This window comes from Ambystoma mexicanum, chromosome 14 (assembly GCF_040938575.1).
Source record: "Ambystoma mexicanum isolate Mex_15411 chromosome 14, UKY_AmexF1_1, whole genome shotgun sequence".
NCBI classification, from domain to species: Eukaryota; Metazoa; Chordata; class Amphibia; order Caudata; family Ambystomatidae; genus Ambystoma; species Ambystoma mexicanum.
Genome location: NC_090940.1, coordinates 267,706,273 through 267,725,766, shown reverse-complemented (window position 1 = coordinate 267,725,766; position 19,494 = coordinate 267,706,273). Strand labels below are relative to the sequence as shown.

At 42.1% G+C, this 19,494-nt stretch overlaps 1 protein-coding gene across 6 annotated transcripts in view; it reads left to right on the top strand.

Moving 5' to 3' along the window:
• MDGA2 (MAM domain containing glycosylphosphatidylinositol anchor 2) overlaps positions 1 to 19,494 on the top strand; it is a 2,250,375-nt gene that overhangs the window by 1,475,449 nt on the left and 755,432 nt on the right. For all 6 annotated transcript variants that reach the window (XM_069637392.1, XM_069637389.1, XM_069637393.1 and 3 more), the window contains exon 8: positions 16,498 to 16,791. In XM_069637392.1, coding sequence (XP_069493493.1) covers positions 16,498 to 16,791 — 294 coding nt within the window. The remainder of the gene's footprint in view (positions 1 to 16,497; positions 16,792 to 19,494) is intronic.

The window sequence follows — 19,494 nt, the reverse complement described above, 5'->3', positions numbered from 1 at the left end:
CTCTAGGTTTATCCTAACCCCTATCCTACCTCAACATTACCAGCCCTCCCAATCTTCTGCTGTGAACCAGAAGGAGTCGTCGGAAGCACTGAGGCCATTTTCAAATGATTCTTTGCTAAATCAAACAAGGAAAGGCCTAGCTATCCTTACCACTAAGGGGAATGTCAATGCCTAAGAAACTAAACTACGTGGGCCTCTCAGTCGTCCAAATCCCACAAATATGTCCTCTGTCCAAAACCTAATTCTGTCTGGCCCTACCACTATACTTTGCTTCTGGTCAAGACTCACCTTGGCTGACCTCAGTGGGCTGCTTCTCAGGGAAGTGTTCTTAGTTCCAATAAAAAAGAAAGGGTTTCATTTAAAATCAATAAAGAAAGTTCCTTAACCCTCCTTGCACACTTGTCAAGAGATTCTGTAATTTGTTGTGTTTGTTTAAAATCTTAACTTCCTTACAAGTATGCTTTTCTTGAGTTTTCACCTGTAACAGGTTGAATCCTTCAGATTTTATTCTATTAACTAGTTGCCCAGTGTCTCTAATAGAGCCCTCTATGCCTTTGTTTTTCCTTATACTTGACAGCATTCATGGCTCTTGCCAGTGTTCACAATTCATGATTCTCTGGCTCCTGTAGACCATATTCACAGGTACTTCACAGTTACTTCACTTGTTTCTAGTTACCTCCTCCTACCCTGGATTACTCTTCTACATTCTTCAGCATTGGGCTCATTCCCAGGGTTTGGTGTTTCATCAGGGCATCCTCCCCTTGTTTCGCCCTCTGGTCTCTCCTGTCTTTGTTTCTCTATTTCTCAACCTACCTGCTTTGGCAGTCTCCACGCACACAGGTGGAATAGGGGACTTGTGCCTCCTGAGGCACGCAGTATCGGCATTCGTTCAAGGACTCCAAGCCCACCACAGGAACCCCATGACCACACCACCATGCAGGACAGTCTTCTAGACACTGCCTTTGCAGTGGTTGCTTCACTGCTCTCTTTGCCGGCCTTCCAGTGTTACGGCCAGGCAGCTCTCCGCAACTCCAGGATTTTCCGTTGTGAGAGGTCCTCCACTGTGCAAGGTTCTCGCTCTAACTTGTTGGGTTCTTTGTCTCAATCAGTTTGCTGTCGACTCTTAAAGGGTGTTTCGTTTCTCTTCATTGATTAGGTGAAATTCAGCATTGCCAAGGAGATGGGAATTGTATTACTGGTTGTGGAAGGCGACACAGTATTAATTGCAGGCATATTATTTCCCATATGCTCTGATAGTGTTTCTCTCATAGAGAATTCCTCATGGCAATGGGAGTCCTTGTCCCCAAGAGGGGAGTCACTCCCATTGAGGTCCTACTTGCCCATACCTCTAGGGGGTGTCTTGCTTAGCAGGCTAACCTCCCTAGCCTCAAAGGGGGTGTCTCCCCCCTTGGGGGTAATGGACAAATGCCCTACATTCATCACACACCCTATACCTTTCTTTAGCTATAACCCAAAACCTTACTATATTAATCCTAGCCATAAAATAACCAAACCTCTAACACTTATCGTAAACTATACCCTCCCTAACTCCTATGTTTATTCTAACCACTATCCTAGCTCATTATAACCAGCCCTCCCCAAACACCCAATCCCTTACTTTCACTCTAACCCAAGCCCTCACTCTATAAACTCTAGCCTTAACTTAGCCACTGCTGAGACGAATCCTGAAGTATCATCACTGCTTTAGATGAGGAAGCCTCCTCCCATGAGGCCAGGGTGGTGAGGGAGCTATCCGATAGACCCACTGGGGGTGGTACTCAGCAGGCGCACCTCGTGGGCAGGGAGGACCCCATCAAGGTCAATGATCACATAGGGAGAACGCAGTACCTCTCCATCAAGGGCCTTCTTAACTAATGCTCTTTAGAGTCAGGGGGTATTTTAGCTTTCCAGGGCTTTCTCCAGCTTCTCAGTCATATTTACAGTATGCCTTGTTACCCAGTTTACTCAGTACTGGGACTATGAAGATTGTAGCAGGTATCTTGCCTCAACAGGCTGTCTTTCAGACTCCCAAGCAATTTCCAGGCATCCTGACCCTCTTACAATGGGCTCACCAGTTAAGCAACTTCCTTCCTGCATTTCTCAACCTTCTGCATGTCGCTCACAGGCTCTTGCAGCCTGGCGTCCTGCCGGCAGCACGTACCAGCAGGGGGTCAGTGTCGGCTTGACTCACACTTGTGTCGAGCATCTGATCTGGGTCTCTACTTTGGCCTGCCTTCTGCAACGGCATCTGAGCTATCAGGGACATGTCACAGGCTGGCACACCATCTTTCTCTCCACCTGCTTCTCTCACCGCAGCACATCTTATGCCACTCCCCAAACTCCCAGACACAGCTAGAAGGAAGCAGTCTCTTCCTGTTTTCTCGCCTGCCTTTTGAATAGGCTTAGACCAATTGGGTGAGGAAAACCGCTAGATGGAGCACGTCGATTCTTGGAGGGGCTCTCTATTACTTGAGTCCTATTCTTCATCATAGTACTTGTAGTCGCCCTAGGTGTACTAAAGTTTGTATTTGTCTTGATGTTCTTTATTGGCTTTGACTGAGAGATTGTAGGGGTTTTATCATTAGTCATTCTTGGCTGCTCCCACCTAACATCACAGTATGCCATATAGGTATGATGCATCATAGGGATGTCATGCACTCTGAGGGGATAGGGGGAAATACCATGTCTCATCTGCTGATTTCTCCCCACTCTCATGAGGGTTGTCTCCCTCCATGTGGTCCTCGCTCACATAGCCAACCCCAGGGTCAGGATCAGTTGGCTTCTGCCTTTTCCCGGCCTCATGGGAGAGACTTTCCCTAGGAAAGGAGGGATGACATTGCCGGATTCATCACAGTACATACCTGGTTGGGTGAGTGCCATGCAATTTTCTGTGATGCATTGAAAGGTGTGCTGTCTCACGGTAATATGAATACTCTCGGGTGGTTTCAGCATGTAAAGGAGCTGTTCTGTAAGTTACATCTTGAAGAGCTTTGGACCAACCCCAAGCATATTGTTGAGTCACATAAAGCAATTTTTGTAGACACCCATACCCATTTTGTATGAGGTGAATATGTTACAATGTGTCTAAACCTCACCAAGTGCTATGAGTACTTGATGTGTAAATATGTGTTTGGATGGAGGAGTATGGCTCCTTGATGATCCTTTGAAATGCAGCTTGGAAACTTACCTCTTGCTACAGTTAAAGGAAAATGATATGATATGACATTAATAGGACGCCTATACACAAGTGTCTCCAGGCGCAACAAGGCAAAGGGAGGAAACAAAGTGAGGACAAGACAACGGCCTTACTAGGCCTAGTGACATTGAGATCGCGCATGTGCAAGGGAGAGGGAAGGGGAAAAGTGCCAGGGCAAGAGGAGGAGGAGCAAGTGCAAGACATATGATCAAAACATTGAAAAACAAGAAGTGGGGCCAGCCGGTGGCAGTGCAGGGGCTAAGTGCAGAACAACAAGTATTAGATAAGTGCAGGTAGGGGAACTGTAGGGTTGCAGATACAGCCCCAAGTGCAGGCTTGCCAGGAGGCAGTGCAGGTGTGCAACTGGGAGAGCAGAGACCTGGGCCCGTGGTTCAGAGGTTAGCCAGGTAACTAGTGCAGTATCAGCAGGAGATCAGATAAGAGAAAGAGAGAAGGCCGAAGCAAGAGGAATGTATTGAGCTGCTTCCGGAACCGGAGATGGTTCTGCTCAAGTTTTAGAGAGGCAGGGAGGCTGTTCCAGAGGGAGGCGCCAGCCCAAGAGAGAGATCTACCGCCAACACGTTGCTTGGAAAAGTGACTGGCCATCAAGGACTTGGAGGTGGAGGAGCGAAGAGCTCGAGTAGGAAGATACTTCCGAAGAGAAATCTAGAGATATTTTGGTTCCAGAAGGCCTTGTGGACAATGCAAAGGGTCTTGAACATGATCCTTGCGGCCACTGGGAGCCAATTGAGAGATTTCAGGGCTGGCGAGATATGATCCCTGGGCTTGAGGCCAAGGACAAGTCTTGCAGTCCTATTCTGGATGAGAAACTCGGATGGTCACCTGTCTACTATGGGCCTCTTTTGTCCTTTTGCAAGGGAAACTCTGCAGCATTTTCCTTTTGCCTGCCCACACTAGGATATTATAAGAAGAACAAACCTAAACACCCGGATGTACAACAGGGGTGTAACAGCGATGATTGAAGCAGAAAATGTATGTAAAGTGCAAAGTGGATGTTATCTTTGCAGTCTGTACATATATACTAAGTGCATGGAAGAAAAGAGATGTTCTCATGAGGATAGTGCACTAACAAACTGAGCATTACGTGTAATTCTGTATTAATTTAACATGATGTTTTAAACATCTTAAAATGCTTGATGTGTTATTACATTGTGTGTTGTATACATTTTATGGTAATTTATTTCCAAATAAAGTTGTACAAAAAATAAAAATTAAATGTCCACATGCTATAATTGGGGGATGTCCCTGAAGGAGTGACTGCAGTGAGCATTTAGTGGCGAATGAGATTAGACTGATGAGTCTGTTATACCACTCACAGGGATAACATAATGTAAAGGGTGGGGTCCCTTGAACTCAAAGGTTCGCCAGTACCCCTGCATGGTCCTCCAAGTAGTGGCTCTGCCCCACACAAATACACATGATATGTTTGCACCAGTGAAAACTCTTTTGAGAATCACCGCAAACTGTAATGTATCAAGGTCCAGTATGACACTAATCAAAGCACATCCTGATGTAAACTTTGATTTGCCTCAACCCTGCTCTATTTCCTATGTCAAAGGCCAGGCCTGGGGAAAGTGCAATCCTCTTAAAACATTTGTCAGGGTCCCCGTATATTAAGAAGACTGGAGCGACGCTGGATACATGTACACTCACAAAACATGCTGCACGCAGAACCGCTACTTGGTGCTGATTGGGCCGCAATGTATCAACCCACAACTATACAAGTGGATATAGTAACCATCAAAGTACAATGCAATACAATCCATTGAATTAAGAGAATTGACAACCTGTTAGGAAAGCCCCACTCTCTTGATTCCTCCGGCAGAGCTGGCGTAGAAGACCTTGCTATGGGCTTCACACCTTCCCAAGATGGCGGCGATTGGGTCCTCAGTTATCATTATAACAATCTTTCTAGTTGTACCACTAGAGGGAACTGAGAGCAAGCTGCTCTAGCCTTCACTTCCTCACAGGCATATAAGCAATGCAGAAGATGTGGCTGGTGCGTTGCTTCCTGATATCCTTTTCAAAGCAAGCACACTAGTTTTCCTTTTCGCTTGGTAAGCCTTATTTCTTGTGCACATTATTCTTCTTGGCTCCTCTGGGCATTTCTACTGGGCTTTTCTCTCGGCCATTCTTTCCTTTACTGCGCAGCTACCCTGCTCTCCGCAGTCCTCATTCCAACTGTATTCCTGTTTTCAGGTGGCCCCTCGTTCCACTATACGCGGCTCGCTGAAATCCTTTCTTGGATTAGTTGCTGCGTTGTGCTTCCACGACATGGCTGTTTCAGAGACTGTGTCCTTGTCTCACCACTGCATTTCAGTTGCGAGCAGCTCCACTCTACCGGAAGGCTACGGCTCTGCTGCTCTCGACTGCAACTCTTCTTGGCGGTTTCCTCCTCTGGAGCGCTCATATTTCAAAGTGAGCTTTCCAGTCCTGTGGGAAATCCGGAAATTTAGTGGTTCAAACCCAATTCCTGTCCACTTTTATAATTCCTTTTGACACTGTCCTGATTATCCTCTTTTTGATACTCACCTACCAGGCTACACCTGGATTCTATCCTCCCTGGCTACAGCTGGTTACTTACTTTCCTGGATACTGCCTTCGTTCTACGCCAAGTCTCTCTGGAGCCACTGTGTCCGTAGTCACTATTAGGACATCGTCACTACAGCAGGAAAGCAAAGACCAAACAAGAACAGGGTGTTTTCCCTTCTGGGGTTTTCTTCTGGACTTTGGGCTTGGCCCCGGGAGTACCTCCTTGACTTTCTTTTTCTATTGGGGGACACCTGGTCATGGTTCCACTTTCAATCAAGCACCACATACGGGCCGTCAAGGAATAACAGTCAAGTTCTTTCATTCTACATTGCTGCACAATATTGCATTACTGTATGAAGCAGGTGCATAGCTCTGACACAACCACTAAGTCATCTGCAGCTATTGATATGCTGCAACATGACACATTTTTTTTAAGAAGACTGTCAAGTATGCTGATGGTCCTCAAGAATGCGACTAAACACATGTGTTGCAAAATCCATGGGATATCCTCTATAATTGATGTACCTCAGGCAAAATAAATATGGAATTCATTGCTTCATATGAAATACACTACCAGTAGAGGGCAGAGTACATTGTAGTATAAGTCTCGATCTGGACATGTTTCCTCTTAAAAATGATTGTGCCAAATGAGCCGTGGGGTCCTGCTGATGAAGATGCAACGTTTTGAAATAAATAATTAATTCTGTGAAAATAAAAACAGTCACAAGTAGACTAAGAAATCTTTATTTCCCGTTTAGGAAACCAGCACACTACTGCCACCTAGACTCAGTTTGCTTTACCACTAGGGAATGTTTAGTTCTTCTTGGATAGAAACTGGCTATGATTGGCAGCACAAGTTTTCATCGGGAGGAGGATTCTTTCTCTGTTGCACAAATAAATATCGGTCTTATCTATCACTCTATATCCCAAACATATATTTCTAGTAGTCAACATATATCCAATTGATTTTTTTATTTAGTAAACAAAATATTCAATTTTACAAATTGCTGCTTGCTCACTGTAGTGCTGGTGCCTACCTGTTCAACAATCTTTGTGATTTGCTGTTAAATATATTCTAACAACATTTTAAACATATTTAGAACTGTAGATTTTCATTATTTTGTATTGCTGAATATTAAGGCCCAAAAATCAACTCGAAATGAACAAAGAGGAAAGGTTCTCAAAGAAACCCCAAACAGAACATATACCGACCGATTTGCTTTTTTTTACGCTTAATATTCTGCTATGGAGAATCAGAAAAACGGTTGTCAGATAAATACATTTTCATGAAGGTCCACATTTGTGACTACTATTAGATGGTCCTGAACGGTAATATGATTTGCAAACTTGGCCTGAGTTAATGGAATATATTTTAACCACGAAGCCCCACGATGTACAGAAAAAGTAAATCTTCCCCTTGTCTGAATCTACAAGAAAACCATTGACATTTCAATTTGCTATCAATAGCACCAACACATATATGAACTGCAATTGTAAGAAGATGCACTTCTAGGTTAGTTGAGCCATTACAATAAAATCAAAGGTTACCAGGCTTACATGTCTGCACCTATGCAAATATTTCTAAACTAACAAATGGGCTTCATGTATAGCATGTTCTGTCTTGAATGACCTTTCGGAAATATGCAAGCATAATTAGAAGGAAATCTTAGTAATTCATTTCTGAGGAGCTTAATTATGAGACAGCAACAAGTTCAGCATGTTAATGACTACATCTGCTGCTTACTGCCATATATTGCATATTTAACTGCCCAATGTAAACCGTATTGCTATTATTTTACACATGTTGCTAGATTTCCACCTTCAAAGAGAAATTGATATCTTCATAGCAAATGGTCTTGTCTTGACCTCAATCGGGAAAATGAATCTACACTATGCCATCATTGTTGTTTCTTAGATGTAGCACAGAGCATCAGCTCAGTCACAAGCCCATATGGTTGCTTGCGTGCACAATATCAGAAATATGTTCTTAGGATTGACATTTTTATTGCTCTATGAGGGCAGTAGTTGTAGTTGTTCATAGAGTTTGCTCTATAATATATACCGATGAAAATGATCCGTGCCTGGCCCTACCTGTTAGTGTACGGGGCAACTCAATGGACCTACTATGTGCAATGTTGCACTTGGGGGCAGTATGGGGAGATTCCGTTCTCCCGCATGGGTATGGGTGAGCATAGGATCACCACATTAGCCCTGGAGTCCTGTTAAGGGGGGCCTTTAACAATACACATGAGTCCGATGGACTCATGGTGTTCTCATTCTGCAAGCTTTGAAAATCTTGTCCTTGAAATAATGGAACCCATTATGCTCATGGCAGGCGCTCCAAGCAAGGAAATCAAGACAAAACAGAGCAGAGCAAAAGCTGCTGGCTCTCCCGCTCCTGATGGATACTTGTGTGATACTCAGAAAGCAAGATGGGGCACCAACCTGGTATAAGCCTGGCCCTAGCAGGGGAAGTCAGTCCGCTACACTTGAAGTTATCGCCCTATAGCCCCCCACCGATCTTCAAAGCAAGCTAGCTATGCTTTCCAGGTGACAGGTTTTGTCTAATCTGACCCCATAGAAAGAGGAAACATATTTATTTAAGTAACAGAAGCAATGGAAGGTAGGGAAGGAGATGGAGGTGCAAAGAGAATGGAGAGCACAGGAGAAGGTGAAAGAGAATAAGAGGTTGGAGAATGTGAACATTAGGGAAGAGGGGCGATAGCAGAAGAAGTTGGAGAAGATGACTATGAAGCTTGAGTGGAGACCACACAAGAGGTTGGAGAAGATAAGTAAGATATGACAAGCATGCAGATCTAATACCATCTAATGATAGGCATCTGTTAGTGCACATTGTACTCATCTTTTTAACCATTCGGCTTTCAAAACCGAATCATTGCGTTTGAGAGAAAGTTTCCTCACACGTTTTGCTCTACTATGTTTCAGGGCGGTTGTATGTCTGAAATGTGAACTGGCCATTTTATGTGGTTCCCTGAAAAATTAGTGAGCTGTCCAGGTTTTTAATCGCAATTATTTGGGGGGGGGAGTCCCACCTCTATCCCCTTTGCCCCTTCTCTTTCTGCAATTTTAACCACCTTTTTTTCTTTTTTCCCACCTTTACTTTCCTTTGCATACAAATCATGCATGCATATGGTCGATATTGCTTTTAATCAGATTGAGGTTAAAAAAAATGGTATTCTCATTCTTTTTTTCTTCAAATGTGTGTCTCCAAACCTTGCACGGCATCATCAATCTAACACTTTTTTCTCATGTATAACGTATTGGGCTATTGACTCCTATTTGAAGCAGACCTGATTGTTGCTTGAAATAGCACACCCCTTCTTCATCCTCTGCATGGAAACTCGAGAAACTCTGACATCAAGATTCAACAATATGCATATGACGCAAAGTGTTGCTTAAAGTTCAATTTCATCAATGACATCCATTTAACTGAACCCTACAAAGACAGAATTAATTATCATATGAAGCCCCATTAATACTGTATAAGTTCAGAGTTGGTTGACTGACATAAAGATTGATGTTGTAAGGTGACATATTACATCATAGATTGTTATACGTGAGAGAAGCAGTACCATTTGAAATAGTGTCTGGAGCACATGTCCGAACAGTAACTTATTGCAGATCTGTTATTCAAATACATGCTTTTGAAGCTTTGGCTGCCAAGGCAAAGGGGAGTTCTCATGACCAGCAATTAGCCTTCTGCCAAAAACAGATTTCCCATTAATCAATAAAATCCATGAAACCTAAAGCAAAGACACAAAGGGTCCTTCATAATATGTCCTTAACTTTAAGAAAATAAAATGTTTTATATCTGGATTGACTGGATTTCATAAAATGATTTTGGTTTTCATGGTTGCCATCAAATTTATGACCGAAGGATGGTCACATGAACAAGGCCTGCTGACCAGAGACAAGGCTTTAAAGGGGTTTAAGATCCACTTAGCTTCGACCTTTCTAAGCTCTAACTCGGCCATTAAATACCACTTGACCATGCATCTTTGCAGGGCTTGGAAAATCCCCCAGTCTCAAGTTAATAACTAGCAAAATGGGCCTCCTTATACAAATAAATAAGAAATTAAACTGCAGGTATATTTGAACAATAATGTATAACACCTTTTTACTTAGCTCTCGAGAAAGCATTAATACTGTTCCAGACTGCAGTTTTTATAGATTAGTTCTACAAAAGCGGCATCCCGTGATTTAACACCCATTTTCAATAATCCCACTCCAAAATTCTGTGTCAAGCAATAGGCTTTATTTACTATTCAAAGCCATAAAAAAAAAATCAAAACCAAAGGTGGACCTAACTTTCTGATTGGGAATTCACCCACAATACTCTTTACAAATGCAGGCCACCTGTCTACAAAAGCATATAACCTGCCTGCTTTTTCTCGCTAGATTACACGAGATACAAACATCCATTTGTATAGTTCAATCTCTAGAGCATTCTTCTTCAGCATGTTGCAACTTGTCAGACTCCATGCATCATAATTGTTCCTGTCAATAATAGACAATTCAATATACTCTTGATTTTCTCCAGCATCAACAAGAAGTTTTGGTCTCAGAGAAAACATTCAAATGATCATTTAGCTGAAGTTTCTCTTGCACCTTTGACACGTATTGGCATCAGAGAAATTCTACATCATATAATTTACATTCAATGACTTTCTCATGTGTGGGGCATTCTCTTATATATGCAGTGCTATTGGTTTCTGGTGTAAGTAGGTATGTAAAATACATAGTGTGATGTGTTGCTCCATGATATGCTTGTGTTAGCGAAACTCTGCTTTCATTAATAAAGAGCAAAAAATACTGGTTAAGCCAAAGACACACAGACATGAAAACACAATTGTCTAAAAGGTGTGAGAAACCTGAAGGTGTCTCCCTGTCAAAACCTTGATGATCCGTTATCCAGGTGGCCAGGACACGGCAATCGCTATTGGATCCAGTTCCTGGAGGAGTACCAGAGAAGGAAGATTGCCTGGATGGGGGGTCCTTGAGTGGGAATGGAGCACCAATGAGTGAGATGTGGTATGCCCCTTCCTTTGACACCTTTTGCCCATCCTCTCAGGTAGGAGATTTAAAACCACTGCCCGCCCCCCCCTCTTTTCCAACATGAACACTTTTGCACAACACAAAGGACAACAGACTAACACCAGAGCTGTTTACCGGACATCTCCCAATACATGCATCAGGCAAAGTCAGACAATTAACCTGATTCACACACACCTGACTGCCCTTTCCCTTACCCACAGGGATAAAAGGTGGCACTCAAGAGCACAGTACGAGCATGGCAGACAGTACGACGAGATGGCTAATCAAGTGCAGCAGTTCAAGAGAAGGAGAAAGGTAGCAGGAATCGAGAGAGTGGAGGGGAGAGAAGTGGCCTTGCCCTTTTCGTCGCAGACCCGCGGAACCTTCATGGAAGAGAGCAGCAGATGGCAATGGTAGAGGGGGCAAACCTCCGCCAATAAGTAGCGAGGGAAGCTCCTGTGCCCGTGGTACCGGCCTTGACTCCAATGAAGAGGAAACTCGAGCAGTTCATCACAGCCGGTGAGACTAGGGGGAACCGATAAGAACCGGCTGTGTTAATTGAGAATCAGAAAGTGGCAAGTTTGAACCAAGTTCAATGAACTGTGAAAGAACTGTACAAAGGGGAGACCAGCATCAGAAGGAACAACATGGGTGCTAACTCCAAAGACTCTGGTCGATCCCCATATGAGTGAAACTACAAATACCAGAAGGCTGTAGGAGAGCCACCGAGATAGGTCAAAGTGGTCATACTGAGGGTCAAGCAAAATCCCTGTACAATCGAAAGACTTTTATTTACAAACTCTGTGAAAGAAAGAGAAGTGAATTCCACAGTGAGAGGAAAGGGAAGCAAATCCCACCAACATTGAACTGTATAAAGAGACGGCATGAGTGAACCTAACCGAGGGATGTCAGTGAGAAGGGGCAAAGTCTAAAAGTCCTAAGAAATAGTGTGTTGACCGAAGTGAATCTGGCCGAGGAATGTCCACTTTTAACTGTTTGAAAAGACATTGAGAAACCAAGGAAAGTGAAACCCGCTAACGAGAAGAGAAAGCCATAGTAAACCCAACCGAAGGGTACTGACAGCCAAGAGGGATCTGAGCCCTTACGAGGGGGATCGGGGGGTGAAGCTATCAACCAAAGTTGATTGAGAAAGGAACTGTTATATCATTTGTGGAATATGATATGTGAGGGTTTGGCCCCCGCAGGAGCTGGACCCAGCAGTGAAGCCATCACCCTGCGTGAATTATGGCTAAGAATCCGGAAGGGTCAGTGAGCAGAAGAGGGGGGACCCACGGGTCAACCATTTTCACCCTAACAAACTTTCATTTTGTTTTGTTATTTTGAAGACATCAGGTCCTCGAAGGCATGTGACTTTCAAGTGAAATGAGACTTGGCCATCGAAGGCCCTGATAGCTGAAAGCTGAACTGTCATATCGTGCTGGGAAAGCTCGAGAGTGTGCTCTGCTCCACTATCCCACCTTACCCTGTGCTCAAAACGTGGGTAAGGAAGACCCAGGCAACTGCATCCTGACATATTATTTGAGAAAACTTCTTTCTTTTCTTGATAACAATCCCGCACCTCTTTTTGTATTAGCTGTAAGGTTTGGCAATAGATTTGTTAGTCAAAGCCCTTTTATTTGACACAACACCACTAGAACTGCCTTATTTTTCATTTGATGTTCAACGCTTGCTCCCATCTTAGATCTAGGTTTAGAATAGGTGTTTTTCCAACCTGCATACAGCATTAATTGTTCAATAAAAACCCTTGAACTGTGATCGCTTGTGTCTGTCTTGCTTGTTGCCACCATGAGTTCCTTACAAAGGATAGGAACCAATTCCCCAATTCTACTCAACATTTATAATCTTTTAAATAAAGGGCCCTTTATGTTATCAGTGAGGTTTTACTAGTCGTTTAAAATGGCCACTATAATGGTGTGACTGTACTGAGAATGTATTTTCAAATAACTATGGCTTCTACAGTTAAATTATCCTCTGCATAACAGTTCACAGTTTGTCTTCTAGACGTGTAGAAATATAGTGTTTTGAATTTACTTGGCTTCTGTCAGAAGACAAGGTGTATTTTCCACTGAAAATACTGTGCCAATCTGTTTTAGTTTCCCCAATGTCACCCCTTACAGCCAACCCCATTTGGTGGCTTAGCTGATAAAGAATTCGCTCATAGATTCTTAATTGCAGTCAGGGATTTTTATACTGACTTCTGGGTTTGTCTGTTAAGGCACACAACTGGCACAGCTACAGTTACAACCAATCAGCATTGTCTCCTGACCTCCGTTTTCAAATACTGCTCAGGGAATCTGGTCCAATTTAGGCAAATCCCTGCTTCAGGTTTCATCTGGACAAAGCCTACTAAGGGGCTCTTCAATTATCTCAAGGTATTATCTCACCTCAGCACTTATCCGCTCATGCAGTATTCTGCCATCTGCAGGCCTTCTAGAATCACAGAGATCTCTCTAATACCAATGTGTTTGGACTTCGGTAGAGGTGAAATTTTCCAAAGCACTGCAATTTGATCTAACGATTTTCGATTTATTGTGTTTTTTCTTTGGTTCCCTTCTGAAGTGGACACGCCCCACTGTTTGGATAGGTCCAACATACTTAGCCATGTCACAAGGGGTGTTCTGTTCAGAGTTTGACCCAAATCCATTTTTATTAGATAATGTTTGATTGGAACACATCCCGTCATTGATAAATTGATTTTCAGGAACGCCAAATCTGTATTTAGGCATATGTAACATATCACGTAGCATAAACAATGAAAGTTATGAAGTTCTTCTTTTTATAATCATTGATGCATATTAATATATTCAAAAGGAAAGGGATATAGGCTTTGAGTTCAGAATTTTGGAAAGCTCATGCCGCTCATAATGGAAGCAGATAAAATGCTTGGCATATGATGTTTATGATTCTTAAACTGAATAAGTCACTTTAGCCACACCGAAAGCAACACTTATTATATCTTGGAATTAAGTAACCTTACATGCACATATTTATCTTTAAAGTGTGTTTTGGCAATGTGTTGCATCGGGGGGTTGGGTTTCTTATAAATGTAACACCTATTATTTCAGTGCTTAGAAGCAGGAGTGATAATACATCACAGAACACTTAAAACAACTTGATAAGGTTTATAATAGGGTATTTTGCATTTAAAATGTCTGGAAGGGCCAGGAGAGGCTGGAGAATAGATATCTTAAAACATGTTTTCTTTTAACAGCAAAATTGATACAATATAATGTACGCGTACAAGTTAAAAGCTCTCCTTTGACACGTAAGTCTGCATTCCACATGTTCAAATACCAGCAGGGCCGACTCCATCCTTCTGAGGTTACTTAATTGACCACTTTTGAGTACCATTACATTTTGTAGGGACATCTCTAGTTGTTAGCGCTAAGCTGTGGTAAGAAGCTAGAATTAATCATCATTTAGAACCATGTAAAATTACTGTATTATCTATTCTTGCTGAATATTGGAAAACCTAGGCCACAGTAATATTTTGGGATGCACAACATTTTAGGCCACAAAACAAGTAGTCCGGGTGTAGATAAAAAGCTAAATTTCTTCCACATCCAGTCTTTCTGCCCTCTGCATGCAAACCCTTCAGCTTTACGAATGTGGCACAGCAAGAAAGCCACACATTTGTGAAATGCTTAAAGCTTGTGGCAAGGAGACTCGTGATGAAAATGTCATTCTGAAGCCCACCTTGAACTGTCATGTACACATAGTTTGGATACCTAGAGTGAACAGTAAAGGAATTCCTCATGATAAGGTGTTTGTATATGTTAATGGTGTGCAATGTCTGCATGCTACACATACCCAGCAGCAGGACTGCTACTTCCCACTGCTGGGGGTACTTGGGAGAGCCAAACATTATGAAAGGGGGCAGTACTTTCAGCTCCTTCAGATAATATCCCATAGCATTAGACAGAATCTCAAAGGGAACTGAAGACAGCAGAGGCTGGAAATAAACCACAAGAACCCCGTCAGTGCAAGGTGTTGGTCTACAGTTTGGTTTACTTCACAAGATACCATCAAAATATGTAATCTATTTTAGAACATGCTGAGTATGCAAATGGAGCCTGAGCACAGAAGTCAGCACCCATCTTGTTGCAAAGTATTTCCATTCTCTGGCAACAGGATGCTGGATGTTCATTCTATAATGTACACGTGGCAGGTCATTTGCACATAGATGTTGGGAGCTATATCCCACTTAGAACCTGCTTTTAAAAAGAAAAGCACCACTGGAAGACTCTGCAGAAAGACCCTGCTGTCAAAACGAACACAAATAAAGCAATATCTACATTTCCAGCTCTGACCTAAGCAAGAAGCATTGACAGGGCCTCTGTTGAGACAGGTTCATCTTTTTACTTGTAGATTTATAAATGTTATATATATTGCTCATAGTGCAAATATATGTGCATGTGTCAAACAAAAACTAAAAGCAAGTGATTATCACACAAGCTCGTGTACCTTTTGCGTGTAAGTCGATTTGTATATCAGATTGTGAAAGGAAGGAGGTGCCAATTAAACTAACATTTTCCTTGCACACATTTAGAATTAACCACCTGTATGGCCTCACTTTGCTAGGCTTTATTTACTGCACGCCATCTAAATAGTGGACATAATGTCCAACATCTAAAAATCCCTCTTACAATTATACTTCACACTTTTGCCATGTTTTATTAACATTAGTCAATGCAATTATTGTTTAGCGAATCCAGATAAAACAAAGTGATTCACATTAATCAGCACTTGGCACTTTAGGGCCCATCAGGAATGGATCATGACCGAAAAGCATCTCAAATACTCAGTCTGAGAGTTGCTCGACCTATCCAGTAAGACTGAACAACTAGATGAAGGATTTGTTCTAGTAAATTTCCCTGTTTTCATGATGCTTTGTCAATTCATGTATAATGCTGCCTAAAATGGGTTCATTCACTTATGGTGGGGGACAATGCACATGGGGTGGTTTCTCTGGAAGGGGATGAGAGTCAAAATATTCGAATAGTAATCTTTTAAAATATTTGGGAAATAGGTTGCTCATTCTGCTAGTGTTCACTGGATGCGCTGCCTATCTGTGTAGGAATGCAGAGCACCACATGTGCACTACATCCCATAGTGTAATGACCTCATCCTCACTGTGTGCTCTAGAAACAATGGATGGAGATAGTTTCCGCCATCTTAGATTGCGTCGGAGATAGCGATCCAATCTTGCTTCCAAATTGCCACCGTTCTTGTCACCATTCACTTTTTGAGCAAGATGTCCCATTATAAAGTCTGTTGTCTTAACAGCTGTGCCGAATATAGCTTTTTACAATACAAGACAAAATAGAGAACGCTTAATCACAGGGATCATGTTAATAGAAGCCCCGAAAGGCGGAATTACTCCCTTGCAACCAGCTGATCCCCCGTTTTAAGGAAATATGCAATGTTGCATTCAGAGCACAGTTAGATACAAGATTTGCATGAGCACATTCCACGCCTATGTTGTACGTTATGGTCAAGCATCTTCAGTAGAACAATAGCAGTACAGGTTTTATGATATAACAGACTACATTTGTGATGTATAAAAGGATAACTGAATTCTTGTTTAACTCATATTTGATTCTTGTTTACATTGCTCTTTAAACCTTTCTCATCATAAAACCTCACTGAATTGTTTTTGTTTTCTTTTTAAGTTCCACCCAATTTGACTGTCCCTAAGGAGAAGTCCCCCTTGGTCACCAGAGAAGGAGACACCATAGAGCTGCAGTGCCAAGTGTCGGGGAAACCAAAGCCTATTATACTCTGGTCTAGAGCGGATAAGGAATTCCCAATGCCAGATGGATCTATGCAGATGGAGAGCTATGATGGAATTTTGAGGATTGTGAACGTGTCCAGGGAAATGACAGGGACTTACAGATGCCAGACGAGCCAATACAACGGATTTAATGTGAAATCCAGGGAAGCCATGGTTCAGCTGATCGTACAGTGTAAGTCAAGGACCATCACTATTGTACGCTTTTAATAATGGTTTATGATGTTATTTCTTCTTCACAGTGAGTGAAGGTATTATCATCATGATAATGGATGCAATCTTTATGAAGTACAGAACACATCACCACATAATTTGTTTGTTGACTACTTTTTTATAGTGTCACAACTGACCAGTACAACACTTTCCATGGCTTTGTTCATCTTGGGATTCAATTTACTGTAAACATAGAAGTGATGAAATCCAATGTAGTAGAGCTATCAAGTTAGCATACATTGCGTGAGGCTACATTGGCTCCAATTGAGTTCAAGGTTCTCCTTGTAGTCTGTTAAATGATTGATGGCCATATACAATAAAGCTCCATTCTGGCTCACAAAGTGGGTCCCCTTTTTCCAATTCTTTTGCAAACTCTGCACTTCAAAAAGTGATGTACCTAATGCCACACGTCATTGAGGAACCTATTTGCAGTTAATTCAGTATAAGCATAACCAACAGCTTACCAAATGTATGGGCCAAATGGCTCTTCCAATTCTGAAGAACTTCCTCTTTGTTTCTTTGATTCTCTCAAATGCCCAGCAGGCCTGCGAAATATAGGTGTCCTCATCACGACATCCGATTGCTGCAACTTAATTATACAGTTCTTAACCAATACTCAAGTTGGTGGGTTTAAGATGCCCCTATGGTTAACTTCACTCACACAACTGTACATTGTTAAAGCTACACTTAAGCATTTCACATAGAATCTATGCATTTGTTGTAATGTCAAATTGTGTCTTTGTGCTGATTCAGTCCTATCCAAAAACACCTGTGTTCATTAGTGGTCAGTCAGGAGGGTCCGATCATGAAACCTCTCAGCATCAACACAGGTGGAACAGGTTTAACTAAGTCTGCGAAAAACACTTACATCATATGTATTATTTTGCAGCTATTGAAACTCTTTTTTTAGTACTGGGTCATCGTTAGTACGATCCTACTAGGCCAAGTGGTGCCGTTCCGAGTCTGTTAATTTAACGAACATTTGAGCTTATTTTTAATTTTTCTTTGTAAAAGTTAAAACAAAATATCTTTCAGATCTATTAACAATTCTCAAATATTTTTGGACGACTACAACTTTGCTGATTCTTTGAAAAAATGTGACCACTCTTTTTCCACAGAAAGTGGCCCGAGACCCCCTGCACCCACCCTTCTACCCCAAACCCTTCTATATACCAAACCTACCATCTACGGTTTTACGGTTAAAAAGTGGTAAATAAAGCGCCATAATAAAAGTCACCAAATTTGTTGTCAGGGGACTATAGCACCAGGTATTTTGCTTGTAGCCCCGGATAGAAGCTCAGGGGCTACAACCAAAAGGCTTGCTATCCCCGAGCCCCGACAGTCCCGACATTAGTATAGCCCCGGCTCTTTTCCAGACCTACCAACAGCCCTTGTTTTGACTTGAATTATGCCCCGTCAATGCTGCCTTTATAGATGCTTCTCGGCATAATTTGCTTCTGGCTTCAGCTTGCATCTGTTTCACATTCTACTGCCATTTCTGACTTAACTTTTTTCGAAAAGTGCATCACTTAAGTTCTAGAATAAGAGTAAACTAGAAAACCATTTGAACCATTGGTATCTTTGTATTGTACATAGACAGTAAGTGTTTACCCGAATACAATACTCCATTTGCTATTTTTCATGACTATTAATTTTAATTTATCTACATCAAAGGTAACCATAAGTAATTGGTTCAAAGCACAAAATAAATCAATTAGGAAATGTAATGCCATATAAGGGGTTTACAATTGCACTTGGTGGATCTATAGAAATATAAATTGTTAAATGTTCCATTTTGGTCTGTTTGATGGACAGCATGTATTTACGGGAGGGTAGCAGACACATGCTTCATGCTTACAGCGGAACTTTACCAATGCTTACGACATTTCACATTCAACAAGTTATTGTTAGTATCATATTTTGACATTGACTTTTTTTTTAGGTGATGGATACTGCCAGATGCTGCCCATAACAAAACAAATCTAAGTGAGCAATTGAAGTATTTTTCAATTACAGAATGGATCTGTTGCAATGTGGTCTTCGTAAAAATCAAAACTTTTCTTCTGCAGATTGGGATGTGGGGGGGGGTCCTAAGCCGCATGCCAGCACCAGCCTACATTCAGAGCACCACTGACCTGTTTTATGCTTCATAACAGTAAGCAAAGCATGTACATGTCTGGGAGAGCCACGTATCCTCAAAGCCCATTTTTCTTAACAAGAAGTGATTTGGCAGGAGTGGTTATGCCTATTCCTTCAACTGCTTTATCCAGAGTATGTTTATGCGTAATGTAATGGACATGATCCAGCCTGGATGCTAGTGGAGTATTGCTATGCTCAACCATAATTCGTCTGTGTCAGTGAGTGAGGCTGTGGGAAATGGAAGGAAATGGCCACTTTTGAGACACCGTTATGGGTGGTGTCTCCATCGCTACAATGTCTTTCTCCCCATTGCAGCACTAGTGACGTAGAGGAGAAATAAGTAAGATGGGTAGAATTAGCCTGGCCATTGTTAAGAATAAATACATTTTACTTGCGGCCACCCCCACCAATGAAATTTAACAACCCAACTTTCAATCTGGTTCACACAATCATGTAATCTTGGTCCTTCGTCAGACTAGAGTATGTAAGTGACTTCAATCCAGCACTCCAACTAAGTCAATGCCTA